General features: G+C 32.6%; 1 protein-coding gene across 7 annotated transcripts in view; it reads right to left on the bottom strand.

Annotated features, from left to right (window-relative positions):
- FER (FER tyrosine kinase) overlaps positions 1-16,803 on the bottom strand; it is a 462,877-nt gene that overhangs the window by 134,258 nt on the left and 311,816 nt on the right. For all 7 annotated transcript variants that reach the window (XM_059916864.1, XM_059916866.1, XM_059916867.1 and 4 more), the window contains 2 exons: positions 16,450-16,565; positions 13,925-14,019 (listed from right to left, as the gene is read on the bottom strand). In XM_059916864.1, the coding sequence (XP_059772847.1) occupies positions 13,925-14,019; positions 16,450-16,565 (211 nt within the window). The remainder of the gene's footprint in view (positions 1-13,924; positions 14,020-16,449; positions 16,566-16,803) is intronic.

The raw sequence follows: 16,803 nt of genomic DNA, 5'->3' as shown, positions 1-16,803 counted from the left end.
TACCCTGAAAGCTGGTAAGAACAGCAAGAACATAGCATGCCCAGTTTAAGGTAATCACTGCAGGGTGACTCCTTAAAATGAAATAACTCATTACTATGATCTACGAGGCTTTGCACGGCTTGAACCCCATCCCCTCTCTAACCTCATCTCCTACTACTCTCCCCTTACTCTTCCTTCATCCACACCACTCTTTCTGCAGCTCCATGAAGCCTCGAATGTCCATCCCCCAGTGTCTACACAGATTTCCTCACTTCCACCAGGCATTTTACTCAACGTTCTACCCATATTGAGGCCTTCCCTGGCCACTCTCTCTAAGACTCCAACCTCTGCCCATACCAATATTTGCTATCCTCTTCCCTCTATGCTTTATCTTTTCACGCCACTCAACGTCCTATATGTTTTACTTACCTATTTCTTTCCCTACCAGAACATAGGGTTCACGAGAGTAGGAAGTTTTTCTTTTTGTGGGGTCTTTTGGTCTGTTTTCTTCACTGTTGAATCCCCAGTATGTGGCATATACGGGAGGCATTCAGTAACCGTTTGGTGACCAAATGACTGAATAATCTAACAGAATATCTAGCCTTAAATAGTTTTTAAGTACAATTCTACTTAAAGAATATTGGTGTATCTGAGTAGAGTGACATACCTTCTCAAATATTAATGGATAAGGTTTTAGTTTCTTCCACAAATTTAAGAAGAGTCCAGAGTTTGCCTATCATTTCTGAATAGACAAGGTAACTTACAACTAGATAGGGATATAAATAACTTAAAACTAGAAAGGGATAAACAAAAGAAGAGAGAGCCAATATCTTTGGCTAATGCTGACAAGAGGCGTTTGTTCGGCTTCTACGTAAAATAGTTTGAATATTTATGGTACTGCAATGCAAATAAAAAACCTCCCAACATATTCACTTTTCAACTTTCATCATAAATAAAATAAGCATTGTTTAAGAACTTTGATTCAACCGATTTTCAGTTGTCTTTTAATCTTGGAAATATTTTGTGTTCCCCATTGTTTTAATAACTGTTCTCCTTACAATTCTGATAATATGAAAATCTCATACTAAATAGGCTCTTTCAGAGTCATATACATTGGGTATACTATTGGGGAAAACCTATTTATTTATTTTTAAAAACACATTATATGTAAAAATTTTTATTTCAGCTGAATTCATCACAGTTTTACTAGCCCTGTTCATACTTCTAACATTTGCATCAAATATAAGTAGGCTTTTAACAATGAAGCAAATTTTCTTATCATTTATATTACTTTAAACTTTGTCTGCAAATTTTAAGACTTTTCCATGTACAGTAACAAAAAAAAACAATAACAAAAGTAAAACTAATCAGTATTTTATCCATGAGGAAGGATGCATATATGTTCATAACGCTTACATTTTCCTTTAATTCATTAAGAAACTTCAATTATCAGAAAGACATTTTCAAAACAGGATCTAAGAGTGAAAATATGGTTCAGAATATGCTTTCTCCTTCTCATCAAGCTTTCTGCCTCCTTGCAGGGGGTACTTAAGGTATAAGTGCCATCAGATGCTCAGAACATGAAAAACATATGGGTAATATTGCTCAGATATACACAGTGCACCAATGGCTCAAATGTACCATGAAAAGTTAGTATTTGTTATAACACACCAACCTTTGCTCGCTGATAGAAAAGAAAATCCCTAAGCACTTATTTATAACCATTCAAGTCAAAGAGGGGATACAGTAATAGTTGCTATATTTTAGATTTCATTTCTCATAGCTTTCTTTTGGGTTAATGTTTTTAGTGTTTAGCTCAACCTCTGGGAAAGAAGGGTATGGTCTACCCAAAACAACAATAGAAAAATGCTAATACCACATGTGTGGAATACCACCAGGTTATCAATTTAAGTCGTGCATAAATTAAATAAAGTAACTGATTTCAAAAGATATTAGTGCTTTTATTGTCTGGAGAAACGGCCAGTTTAAACTATTCCATCTGCATTTGCTTTGGGATATTAGGCAGCAAATGAAACATTAGGGTAACCCAACATATCATTTGGCCGAGAAAGAAATATCAACTTAAAGATGCTATCTTTTTAAAATGTTGTTTTGCAAGTATTAAAAAGTCAACTAAGCACATTTATTTTGCTTTTCATTAATGTAATATGCTTGAATTATAAAGACCAATATCTAAGTTTAGATGTTATAATGTCAGTTAACATAGAAAAGTTACCCATTCTTCCAAATAGAAATTTACAATGCACTAATTTATAATTACTCATTTAGACTCATACAAACTTTGTTTTAAAAGAGTATTCTGTCGACATCTCCAAACAACAAAGTAATAAAGCCCACAAAATTAGGTTCTTCTTTAGTAATTATCAGCAGCATAAAAAAACTCAGCCACTGAGTTGATATATCTTATAATCTTTAGCACAAAATATTAATTTGAGAATTATTTGTCCTTTACCTTGAACTCAAAATTTACTGCTGTGAAGTGATATTGTTACATAACTGGTAATGGATTGTATGATGCGAGATGGGTTAAATCTGTATAAGGTCATGTGCCAGTTCAGACTTCAAGGGCTCTTTTACTGAGTGCCAGGAGCCATGTTCCTTAATCTTTTGTTGGCACAATTTACCCTTTCTATATTTATAATGAGTGAAAGAAACAAATGCCAGGCAAGGATCCAGAGCCAAAATACTGGGACTTTGTTAACAAAGGAACAGAAACTGTCATTTCCAGTGACTCCCATAATAACCTTCTATAGCTGTGATGTCATGTAACAAATTGATTCTGTTAGAATCACATAAAAATATAAAAGTTCATTATGAATTGGGAAGGAAAAACATTTATTTTTTAAAACAATTTAACCTTCTGGCTAAACTTAGTGAACTTCCCCTAGAAATTACAAATGAAATGAATAATTAAAAGAAAAAATTCTGACAATGGAAAGATTCTATTGAAAGGCATTTATGAGAACTATATAAATAATAATGTCCAAATTTCTAAGCTAAAATCTCTAGACAATATAAACTACACGAGCTCAATATTTTTTCAAACTTGTTATAGAGGTGAGATATTTTGATGATGTCTAAAACCTGGTAAAAATTCTTCAGTAATTCTAAAAACTCCAAAGCCATAAGTCATTTTAAAATTAAGATAAGTTTGAGGATTGCCAAAGAGCATGCACCTGTGAGAGCTGAGGAATGTACCATATTATATAACATTCAATTAGTTCCAAGAAGTTCTGAACTCAAAGATAACATCCAGGTCCAAAAGAAGGGGCAGTTAGCAATATCTAGTATAAGACTAGAGACTGATGTTTGTCTTGCTAAAATTAATTACCTCTACCCAGGATCTGTACCTCACATTGTTGTACTTGGAGGTTAAGGTGCTTGGTTTCTTATTCATCAGGGTATCTTACGTCAGCCCTAATTTAACCACATATGTGAAAATAAATGACAGCTGCCTGGACCATAAATACTCCTTTAAATCATGGCTTGTCATTTGAAAAAAAAGTCCTCTCATCATTTCCTTCATTTCAATCTCTAAGTAAAAAACAACTTGTTTGCAAAATAAAATGGGGTCATCTTTTAGCATATTAGAGTTTGTCTTTGTTTTCAGTACTTCCTAGCACCATTTACAATTGCCTTTTGTTTGATTTTGTTTATCCAGCAACCTATAAGCAAGCAATAAATAAAGTATTTGTAATTCAAGAAATGATCCAAATGAAGAAAGGATCATCTTGGAGTAGTCACTCTAAACTTGAATCCTCAAATGCTTATAATCTCCTCAAACATTACTCTAGTTAAAATGTATTTCAGATTTATGTTTTCAAAGGGCTCAGTTATCTGACGAGAACAGGAGCATTTTAAATCTCTGCATAATACATTTCTGAAATGGCTTGCATATAAGACACCAAGCAGTTATTAAATCTTGCTTTTAACCTACCAGTTCTCTAAATCTTCTCTCCACAGCTTGATTCCCAGTAGAGAAAAAAGTAACTCAAACAAAAATCTTCCTGTTTACCGTAATAAGCTATTTACTTATCTGTGCAGAAGGTTGAGAGATTATGGAATGGGGATGCATGTATCTGCCCACAGGGTACTTGCATAGGCATTTTGCTTGGATTTTCATTTATATTTTCAATTCATAAAAGGATTATATATTTTGACCCACTTATAACTTGAATGACATAATAGAAAATAGAAAGAGCACAGTTTTCCCACTTGGTATTTAACTGATGTTGACAAGTCACTCTAAGCTCTCTGAACCTCATTTAGCTTATTTGTAAATGGAGATAACAATACCGCCTGGTAGAGCAAATGACAAAATGTTAATTAAAGTCCTTTGAGAACTGTAAAATATTATGTAAATGTAAAATATTGTTTATTATTATGCTACTTTATTAAGAATGAAAAGTAGCTGGTTATTTCCCCATCATGCCTTTTGTAAAATGAGGAAAGGACAGAAAGATGCTGTTTTGAAGTAATCTAATAGTTTGTTATGAGAGGTTTCAAATTTAAGAAAAATTTTCCTAACTAAAAAATTATAGGTTAGAGCTAAAACTTAGAAGCCATTTAAATCCAGCCACTTTAGTTTTAGATACAAGTAAAGAAAGACCCATGAAGGGTAAATACTAAAACATACAAACTAAACAGTTACAAATGGTGGTGGAAAGGGAAGAGCTAAACCAAACTTTATGCTTCCCAATTTGCTGTCACATCACTTGGCTAAAGAAATCTAGGGTTAGGATTAGAGTCAGGGGCAGGGGCAAGTTCAGAGGTTGGGTTAAAGTTCTGCCTAGATTATAGGAGTCATTTTAAATAGTCATTTTCTTCTGTTGGTCAATTATAAAATAATAACAATAAAAATTATGACATGATGAGAATACACAGAGTGGTCATTATGGTTAAACATTCTAAGATTATATATATAAATATAAATTATATATACATATACATATGTAAAGTGTCTATGTGTGTTTGGTATACACATACAAAATCACAGTACGTTAGCTCTTACAGCAAGTATATTATTCTTACTTCACGGGTAAGAAAACTAAGGGAGGGAACAGAAGGGTTAAGTAGATTGAGCAAGATTATAGAACTTACAAGCTTCTGGCCAAAATGCCTGGCTCTTGGTCTTTTTTTTTTTTTTTTTTTAAGAGCTGTACATCTTAATGTACAATTCAGTGAGTTTTGACAAATTTACAGAGAGAGATGGACAACTGTCACCACAATACAGTTTAGAACATTTTCATCACTCCACAAAGATCTCTCTCGCCTGTATTGAGTCAATCCCCATCTAAACCCCTAGCCCCAGGAAATCACGAATCTTCCTTCTTTATCTATAGATACCTTTTCTGGGCATTTCATTTTGTATCGGACTTGGGTTCATCTATACTGTAGCATATATTATTAGCTCATGACTCTATCATTTAACAGTAATATTACTATTGTATGGATATACTATATTGTTCATTCATTCAGCAGCTGATGGACATTTGGATTCTTTCTACTTTTTGGCTATTATAAATAATGTTTCTATGAACAACTGCAGTCTTTGTGTGGACACACATTTCAGTTCTCTTAGGTGGATACCTAGGATCAGAACTGTTAGTTTATATGGAAAATTTATGTATAACTTTTTGAGAAACTGTGACACTTTTCCAAAGTGGCTGTATCATTTTACGATCCATGAGCAATGTATGAAGGTTCCAGTTTTCCACATCCTCACCAACACTTATTAGAGCTCATGATCTTCACCACTACCCTCTGTAGGCTTCCAATAACCGTGCACGTATGACACTGAATGCTACAATGGGAGGAAAGGGGGCTTCCCTGGTGGCGCAGTGGTTAACAATCCTCCTGCCAATGCAGGGGATACGGGTTCAAGTCCTGGTCCGGGAAGATCCCACATGCCGCAGGGCAACTAAGCCCGTGCGCCACAGCTACTGAGCCTGCGCTCTATAGCCCGCGAGCCACAACTACTGAAGCCTGCGCGCCTAGAGCCCGTGCTCCGCAACAAGAGAAGCCACCGCAAGGAGAAGCCCGCGCACCACAACGAAGAGTAGCCCCCACTCGCCGCAAATAGAGAAAGCCCGCGCGCAGCAACGAAGACCCAATGCAGTCAAAAAAAAAAAAAAAATGGGAGGGAAGGAGGATCTAAATGGAGGAGTGAGGGAGACAGAGCTTAAACTTACTCAAAGACAGCCAAGTCTATTTCATTTATGTTAAAAAAAAAATTTAAGACTTTTGAGAGCAGTTTTCGATTCACAAAAAAAATTGAGAGGAAGATACAGAGATTTCCCATATAATCCCTGCTCCTTACTAGAGAGCTTCCTGTATTATCAAATCCCTTGCTAGAATTTGTTATATTTGTTACAACAGATGAACCTATATTGACACATCATTATCACCCAAAGTCCATAGTTTACATAAAGTTTCATTCTTGGTGTTGTACGTTCTATGTGTTTGAAAAAATGTAAAAGGACATGTATCTACTATTATGTCATACATGGTAGCTTAAATATCCTATAAAAATCCTCTGTGCTCTACCTATTCATACCTCCCTCTTCCATAACCCTTGGCAGCCACTGAAATTTTTTTTTTTAACTGTCTCCGTGGTTCTCCTTTTTCCAAAATGCCAGAGTTGAAATCATAAAGTACGTAGCCTTTTCAGATTGGCTTCCTTTACTTAGCAATATATATTTAAGTTCCCTCTATGAATTTTCATGGCTTAATATTTTATTTCTTTCGAGTGCTGAATAATATTCCATTGTTTGGATGTACCATAGTTTGTTTATCCACTCACCTAGTGCAGAGCATCTTGGTTGCTTCCAAGTTTTGGCATTATGAATGAAGCTACTATAAACATCCTTGTGCAGGTTTTGTGTGGATGTAAGTTTTGAACTCCTTTGGGTAAATACTAAAGAATGTGATTGTTGGATTGCACGGTAAAAGTATGCTTACTTTTTATAAGAAACTGCCTAACTGTCTTCTACAAACAAAGAGTTTTATTTCTTCCTTCCCAATCAGTACAACTTTTGTTCCTTTTGCCTTATTATGTTAGCTAGGACTTTGAGTAAGATGTTGAAAAGGAATGGTCAGAGGGTCATCTGTGCCTTGGTTTTTGATCTTAGTGGGAAAGCTTCAAGTCTCTCACCATTAACTATAATGTTAGCTGTAGGGTTTTTATAGATTTTTTTAAAAACAAACTGAGCAAGTTCCTCAAGTTTTCTGAGTTTTTAAAATTGTTTCATGAAGGGGTGTTGGATTTTGTTAAATGTTTTGTCTGCATCTATTGATATGATCACCTTTTTCTTTTAGCCTACTGATGTGACGGATTACATTAACAAATTCTCAAATGTTGAAACTGGCTTGCACCTGGGATAAATCTCTCCTATGCTTTTGATAACCATGTATTTATCAGCTTTTCATCTTATTGTGGAAATATATATATATATATTTTTACAAGGAACCTTATGGTGTTTGCCTCATTTATCTTTATATTCTGGTATGTAAACATGTTCACTGATGAGAAAGGAAAAGATGCATAAGGCTTAAACAACAATAAATTGAGAGAATAGGAAGAGTTTCTTATCAGGTCTTAACTTGAAAATGTCAAAATTATGAGCTCATTGTTTTTGAACTTGCTATTTTGGCCCAGGTTTCGTAACATTAGAATGTTAGATTATAAGTGGTTCAATACTAGAGATTTTGAAGCTGTGTCTGAAGAGAAAAAATCACTAAAGACTATGTGTTATCTTAAATTACTTTAAAAATGTTTAAAAGAAAAAAACCAATCATTTATTTTTAAGTGCTATAGTGGTTTTACCATAGAATGCTATAATGTCTTTTATATTAGTATAGTAGCTAGCATTTTGATTTCAAACACTGGCAAAGAAATATTGTGGCAAAGGTGAAAAATACCTTAAACATATTAAAAGGTGATTTTTATTTACTTTTTCTTGCTTTATTTTTTGCTGTATTGTCCTAGAAGCTAGAACATCTAGTATAGTGTTTAAGTGGTAAATGTAGGCATATTTGTCTTATTTCTGATATAAATGAGCAAAGTATTCAGTCATTTGCCATTAAATATGATGTCATATTAGGAGCATGTCTTTCTTAGGAGCCACTCATGCTGAGGATATTCTCTTCTATTCCTCATTTTCAGAGAATTCTTAACAGGAATTAATGTTGGATTCTGCCAAATGATTTTTCTTCATTTATTGAAATGATTATGTAGTTTTAAATTTTATTAATATGAATTACATTGATTGATATTTGAAAGTTAAATCAGCTGGTAGTCCTAGGATAAATTCCACTTGATCATGATGTATTTTTACCTACTGCTGCATTTGCTTCATTAAAATTGTGCTCAGAATTTATATATGTAATAATGACATATAGTCTGTAGTTTTCTTTTGCTGTAATATTTTTGTCTAGTTTCAGAATCAGGTGATGATCTCAATGAGTTGAGAAGTAGTCTCTCCTTTTCAGTTTTCTAAGAATTTGTGTAGAGTTGGTGTATTTCTTCTTAAAACTTTGGTATAATTCACCAGTGAAGCCATACAGGTCTGGAGTTTTCTTTGAAGGATGGTTTCTTAATGACCAATTCTATAAAAGATATGGGGTTATGAAGGCTGAATGAGCTTTGGTAGTTTTTGCCTTTCAGAAAATTTGTCCATTTCATCTAAGTTGTTGAATTTCTTTATATAAAGTTAAGGAAATATTATGAATATCTTTTTTAATATCTGTAGATTCTACAATGATGTCACCTCTCTCATTCTTGATATTGGTAATTTGTGCCTTCTTTTTTCTGAAGAGTCTATGTAGAGGTTTTATCAACTTTATTAATCTCAAAGGATTCCATTGATTTCTTCTATATTTTTTTCCTTTCTTCTATATATTTTGGGTTAATTTGCACTCTTTTTTAAGGTAGAAATTGAGGTCAAAATTTTGAGTCCTTTCATCTTTTCTAATATAGGCATTTAGTGCTATATTTATTTCCCTAAGTACTGCTTAATAGGCATCATATAAATACGGAGATGTTGTGTTTTTTTTTCTTTCCATTTAGTTCAAAATACTTTCTAAGTTCCACTCTGACCCATTGGTTACTCAGCTATGCATTGTTTACTTTCCAAATATTTAGAGATTATTCAAATATTGTTCTATCCTTGAGTTCTGTTTTATTTCTGTTGTGTTCATAGAACTTAAATTCTTATAAATTTATTGAGATTTGTTTTATGGCCCAGGATATGATCTATCTTGGTAAATATTCTCTGTGTACTTGAAAAGAATGTATGTCCTGGTGATGTTGTGTAGAGTGTCCTATAAAGGTCAGTAGGTCAAGTTGACTGACAGTGTTATTCACATCTTCTGTGACTTCCATAGTGAACATATTTCTTTAAAAAAATCCCTTACAATAGCATCACAAAAGATCAAATACTCAGAGATAAGTTTGACAAAAGATGGAAAGTCCTGTACACTAAACTCTACAGAACCTTGCTGAGGGATATTAAAGAAGACCTATCTTACTAGAAAGATATGTCATGTAGAGGGGTCAGAAGACTCAATATTGTTAAGAAGTCTATGCACCCCAAACTGATCTATAGAGTAAATGTAATCCGAATCTAAATATTAGCAACCCTTTATATAGAAACTGGAAAACTAATAATAAAATTGCTAGAGAAATGCAAAGGACTTCTAACAGCCAAAACATTTCTAAAAAAGAACAAAGTTAGACAACTAACATTACCTGATACAAGACTTACTATAAAACTTCAGTGGTCAAGGCAGTGTAGTATTGGCATTATGACAAACAAAAAGATTGACAGAAATTAGAGTCCAAAAATAAAACTACACATAAATATATTTTAAAAAATGAAGGTAAAAAAAATCAGGAGAGAAAGGAGAGTCATTGGTGCTGGAACAACTGAATATCTATATGCCAAAAATATGAACTTCAAACCATTTCTCACAACCATATGAAATGGACCATAGAATGAACTATAAATTCTAAATTCTAAAACTATAAAAATTGTAGAAGTAAACATAGGAGAAAACCTTTGTGACCTGGGATTCAACAAAGATTTCTTAGATATACCATCAAAAACATGACCTATAAAAGAAAAACATAATTTAAAGTTTGAAATTAAAAACTTCTGCTCTTCAAAAGACACTATTAAAAGAATGAAAAGACAAGTCAACTGAGAGAAAATATTTAAAAATGATACATCTGATAAAGGACTTGTATCCAGAATATATAAAGAACCGAGACTTTATTACAAGAAAACAACCCAATTAAAAAATTGGGCACATTATTTAAATAGACACTTCAAAGAAGATATATGAATGGTAAATCAGCACATGACAAGATGCTCACATCATTAGTCAGTTGGGAAAGACAACGAAAACCACAATAAGACACTTCTGCCTAAAATTATAATATCTAAAGACTGACCACACCAAATGTTGATGAAGATGTAGAGAAACTACTGTTGGGAATGCCAACTAGTATAATCACTTTAAAATCTATTTGGCAATTCCTTAAAAATTTAAACATATACATTCTATCTAATTCATTTATTCCACTCCTAGGTATTTTCCTTAGAGAAATGAAAGCACATACCCATACAAAGACTTATACATGGATGTTCACAACAGCTTACTTGGCAGTAGCCCCAAATAGGAAACAACCCAAAAGTCTATCAACAGTTGATAACAACGGTGATATATTCATATGATGCTATTCTACTCAGCAATAAAAAAGAATGAACTTCCGATAAACATTACAACATGGATGGATCTCAAAATTATGCTGAATGAAACAAACTAGATCCAAAAAAGAAAAGAGTAGTACAGACTATATGATTCCATTTATATAAAATTCTAAGAAACACAAACTAATATATAGTGACAGAAAGCAGATTAGTGGCTGACTGGGACAGGGGTTGAGAGGGGGAGGAGGAAGGGACTACGAAGAGGCATGGGGAAAATCTGGGGGTGATAGATGTGTTCATTACTTTGATTGTGCTGATGGTTTCACAAGTGTATACATATGTCAATACAATAAAGTGTACATATATAAAGTATATGTCAATTACATATCAATAAATCTGTTTTCAAAAAGATTGACAAATTATGATTATTAAATATTAGATTTTTGACATTCTCTCAAAATTGAATTAAGTAAGTCCAACACTTCAAGGCAAAAAACTGACAGTTTTTGTTACCAGGGAAAAAAATCCAAGCATTGCAATGAAAGTTAAAATTTTGGAAAACACATTTGCTATAAAGAAATTGATACTTCCTATTACTTTTCCAGTGAGATTAGTGATGACATTAATGAATGTGGTCTTTTGATACTGTATAATGAATTATTTCACTGTTTGGAAGATCTATATAACCTGGTCACTTGATGTTTTCCAAATGAGAAATGACAAAGCATGATGCTACAAAAATCATGCATTCATCTTATAAGATTGACCAATGGAACTAATGTAACAGAGTACGAAAAGTTCAATGTAGTTTCAGATCCCACACTGCAACTAACCTCCAAGAAAATTTAGCAAAGTCCACTGTGGTAGGCAGAATTTGAAGATGGCCTCCCAGTAATGTCCCACCCTAATCCCTGGAACATGTGAACATGATTAGATATCAATCCCATAATTATGTTTTGTCATATTGCACAGTTGCCCTAAAGATAGGCAGATTAGCCAGGTGAGCCTGATCTAATCACAAGACCTTTCAAAAAAGTGGAGGGTATTTTTTGAAAAACAAAACAGAACAAAATGAAAAACAGAAGGAGAAGTTAGGGAAATTCAAAGCACTTGAAAGATGTGACACACTGGGTCTGAAGAGCAAGGAATGTAGGAAACCTTAAGAAGCTGGGAGATGCCCTTGGCTCACAGCAAGAAAAGAAACGGAACCTTAGGCCATTTCTCAACTGCAAGAAATGAGACTTTGCCACCAACCGGAAGGAGTTTGGAAATGGATTCTTCCCCAGTGCCTCCAGCCAAGAACTCAGCTTGATGTACTGATTTTTGGCTTTGTGAGACCCTAAGCAGAGAACCCCAGTAAAGCCTGCCTGGACTTCTAACCTACACAACTGTGAGGTAATAAATGGATATTGTTTAAAGCTGCCATGTTATGATCATTTGTTGTGCAGCAATAGAAAACTAATACATTAACCATAAATCGAAATGCACATAAACTCAGATCCAACTCAAGCACTGTTTAAAAAAGAAAAAAAACCCAAATAATAAAAATGGAAACAACCAAAGTATCCATAAATAGAAGATCGATTTAAATTATAGAAAGCCATATAATGGAATATTCTGTAGCCATTATAAAGAAAAGGTAGAACTATATGGATGAATATGAAACAATGAAACCATGTTATATTAATAATAGAAAAAAAGATCATCAATGTTAAGATTCTGAATAATTAAAACATTGGCATAAAATCATGGTATCTATATTAAATATTTTCCTGGGGGAAAAAAACACAAAAAAATAAATAGCAGTTAGCTTTGGGGTGAGATCAGATTGTTGAGTAGGACGTTTTCTAATGAAGTTTATTATTCTTAATCATTTTAAAAAAATATCAATAAAGGTTACTATTTAGTGTCCAGATAAACACTCCCCTGGCTCTCTTCCAAAGCTATCTTTTGCTTTATTCAGTTTGGACCTGCCATCAGAAATTTGTTACCATGCTCCTTTAATCAGTCATAGTAACACCAAAATGACTTTTCCTCATCAAGTCTGTCCTACCTCTCAAATCTAAGTTTCTCAGTGACATCCCTTAGTAACTGGGGGCATCATTTGCATTATGTGAATGTTTTATGTATTTATAATACTTAAATATCCCATTTTAATTAAAATTATAGGCTATTCAATTGTTTTAAAAATTTTGTATGAAAATTGTATGAAAGCTACTTTAAGATATAAATCGTAAATAGTGTAAACCATGCAAATATATATCTCCATCTTGAGGATGAAAATGATTATGATCTAAGAATCCTGCAGTTATATGGTAATAAAGAAATATTCCAATAGCAATCAAACCAGCATGGTAAAATTGGACCAATTTATCCTTTAATAATGAAAGAATTATATGGAAAGTTTTTAATGGGTAATCTACAATATCAGGTTTATGTGATGCATATTAAAGTTAGAAAAATGTTTTATATTCCTTTAAGTTTCTCCTTTTAAAATGAATAAATAGTTAAGGTAACAAAGCAAATCCTTTTCAGTTATTAAATACTGTATTTATAAATCTTATCAAGATCATATTTTACCTCTGATTATATTTTCTACAACAGAAAGATGTACAATAAAAATAACTTAAAGATAATACGATATCAGTTTGATGTTATCCTTGTTTGTTGGCAAAAGTAGTTAACCAAAATACCTGGAGGTGTTAAAAGTCACCAGAAAGAAATAAAAGGACAAATTCCTAGAGAGATTACCTTTTTTTTGTCCACATATCAAACAAGCTCATAGTTTGTGACCCAAAGCATTATGATATTATTATATACAACTAAACAAAAGGATGTGTGGTAATGTACTTGTAAAATGATATACAATGAACTAAATATAAGACAGTACTATCATTATTATAAAGTAAACCTAAGTAGACTATTTATCTAAATAGCCTTTCTCACAGAAAGATTATATATAACTAATTTCCATGTGTAACTGCAATGTAATAATATATCTTCTCTTAAAAAAGTTGGCTGACACTTTCTAGAAAATAGCAAGTATTATAGACTATAAAAATATCAAGTATGTATACAAGCTCTTCGTCATCAGGAAAATGTTAAACAAAATCCTTGGAAACTTTAAAGGAGAAATCAAAGAGACTGAACATATAAAAGCAATAAAACATGACATTAAAATGTCATTGAGGAAACCTCTAAAATCATATTACCTGGAACCAGTTCCATAATTATGTAGATAGGCTGTCTTTGTGTGCAAACTCCTATAAGTTTGACAATATTGGGATGATCATATTGCTTGAGAATTCTGGATAAGAGAAGTATAAGAATAGTTACCATTTAAGTTGTAAGCATTAATTTATGATCATGAGTAGTGTGCACAAGTAGAATGCACTTTAATCAACACAATTTTTAAAAGTTTAGTACAAACCCAAATTATGATAAATGGGATGTATATAAGTCTTGATAAATCTTGGCAAAATATAGATATAAATGAGTCAGTTTTTATTCAATTAAATATTCATTTAAAAATTATTATCTACTCTGAATAGCTAATAACCATGCTAAATAGGAATAACTTACTTAGTCCAAAATATGTAGAACTCCCTTCAAAGTATCTGGTTTTAGGCACCCTCACAAAAGCTGGAAAGTATTAGTGGACCAAAAACTGTAAGCTGTTAGGGCAGCATCTTTTTGTTTTGTTTTATTTTATGTATATACTTCATTTAAAACAAATAAAAATAGAACGATTCATATTGATAAATGCTATAGAGTAATCACTTCATATTAGATTTCATAATACATACTTTCTTGATGATCATGATCAATTTCAAAATAGTAAAAACTCAAAAAGTTTTGAGAAACCTGGCAGAAGGTTAAACAATGAGTAATATAAGACTTAAGCTGAGGCAGAGAAGTTTTAGTTTGGATAAAGGCAGAATTTCAGAGAGCTATAAAAGTAGCATAGACTCATCTATAGGATCCCAAGCATGAGTTAAAAATAGATTAGATTCCCTCAGAGGACTGTCTACCCTGATGATTTCTGTTACCAAATGATATTCCATATTATCCTATTGACATAGTTATAAATTCACTGATATTTGAAAAAACACAGTTTCCTTTCTAGGAGAATGAAAAAACTAACTTCATTTGGAGAAAGATAAAACAGTTTATATGTGCGCTGTACATGGACAACTAAAGCAGAGATAGCTCTAAGAAAAATGTTATCGATTGAACACATATAAAGTTTAATAAATGAAAAAATACACTGGGAAGAATTCTAGAGATAAAGAAAATATTCTGTCAATAACTGAGTTTGCAGTTTCTATGAGGAATTAGAAAGGAAGTTTTAGAATGATTGTAATCCAAAATGTCATTTCTTAGGTTGAAAACTGCTTAATAAAGAAATTCCACAAAACAGCCAGGATGAATCCAAATAACATTAAATAGCTAAATATATAGCTTTATTATCTGTTAAAGGATACTTGGGAGTTTGTGTGGATGTAATTGTCATTTTTAACATAAAATTTCAGTCTCACTTTAGAAGAAGAAATTAAACTTTCAGTAAAACATTCACAAATTAGAAAGCAAGATACCTTAAGATACCTATGAATAACTAAAATAATGAGGCTACAAGTTTCAATTTGATAGCATACCTTTAAATTCATCATAGGATATTTTTTCTGAATTGCTAATAATATACATGAAAAAGGTTTGCAACTTTATTCCATAGATAATATTTAATAAATGCACCCAACTAGTTTAATCCATTGCTATAAATATCCATTTTTAGATGATGGAGAAATGACATCAAGATGCTCTATGCCACGGGATTTAGTTCTTTCATTGCCATGTCCTCTGTTCTCCCATGGCACTTTATAAAAACTTCAATTTTATATACAATGCCATGATGGAGACAACACACACACACACACCTTTCCTTCCTTTCCTTTATACCACCAATCTATGGATCTATACATCCTCCTTCTCCTTCTCTCCCTCCCAACTATCCACCTACTCATCCATCCATCCATCTCCCATTCATACGTCCATTCTCACTCTATCCAAAGCCCCTTTCCATTTGTTTTGTGTTTTGTTGTATATATTAGATTTTACCACTAACAGAAGAGTTTAAACTATTTGCAACATAGGGCTGGCAAGCTGGAACATTAAATTCTAGCTAAAACAGAAAAAAGAGAAGACAATCATCCTAAAAGATCAGTTAGAAAAGAAACAATGCAATGAGCTGAAGAATTTGAGATTCTCAGAAAATAAAGCTAACAGCTGGGAATAAAGAATCAAGCAATAATATCTAAGGAGGGTAGGAAAGATGTAATTATATACCTAAATATATGTCTAAATTATGGATTTTATATATAGAATACAGTAATATTTTTAGTATAAGGACAATCACAACACTGCATATATGCATATGTGTATATGCATGTGTGATAAAAGCACAAAATACTGCAATATTTTTCAAGGACTCAAAGAATACTCACTGTTCTCAAAAGCATCTGGTTCTTTTGACTGTGATTGTCTAACTGACCTGCAGTCTAACTCAAACATATGGAAACTTTTTGTTTTCACATTGTATAATAAGTGCCTACTTTTGAGGGCCCTGAAAGTGCTTACTTCTAATTCATCAAATCATATTTACGATATCTTCAAACTTACGTTTTAATGAATCACTTACTTATATTATAAATACATATTTACATTACTTTAGAGAACTTACTTGGCTTCTTGTAAAAATTTTATTTTCAGTTCCTGAGGAAGATCTTCTTTACACGTTTTAACAGCAACAGCAGTTTTATCCTTTAATATGCCCTTAAATACTTCACCAAAATTTCCCTGAAAATACAAATATATTTATTGTTTGGAGTGTAAGACAGCCACGTAAACCTTTGCAAAATACAAGGAAAGCATGTAATGATGAGTTTTGAGTTCATCAAAGTACTCTGTTAGCTTTATTCAGAGTTTTAAGTGGAAATAAAGACTGGGAATGTTGCTCTTACCAATACTCTAAATACACTACCCAACACACCAACCATTTGGGGGACTGAGGGTTGTGGAGAATTGAAAAGGAAAT

This window comes from Balaenoptera ricei, chromosome 3 (genome assembly GCF_028023285.1).
Source record: "Balaenoptera ricei isolate mBalRic1 chromosome 3, mBalRic1.hap2, whole genome shotgun sequence".
NCBI lineage: Eukaryota > Metazoa > Chordata > Mammalia > Artiodactyla > Balaenopteridae > Balaenoptera > Balaenoptera ricei.
The sequence above is the reverse complement of the archived record's forward strand: the minus strand, read 5'-3'. Positions and strand labels throughout refer to the sequence as shown.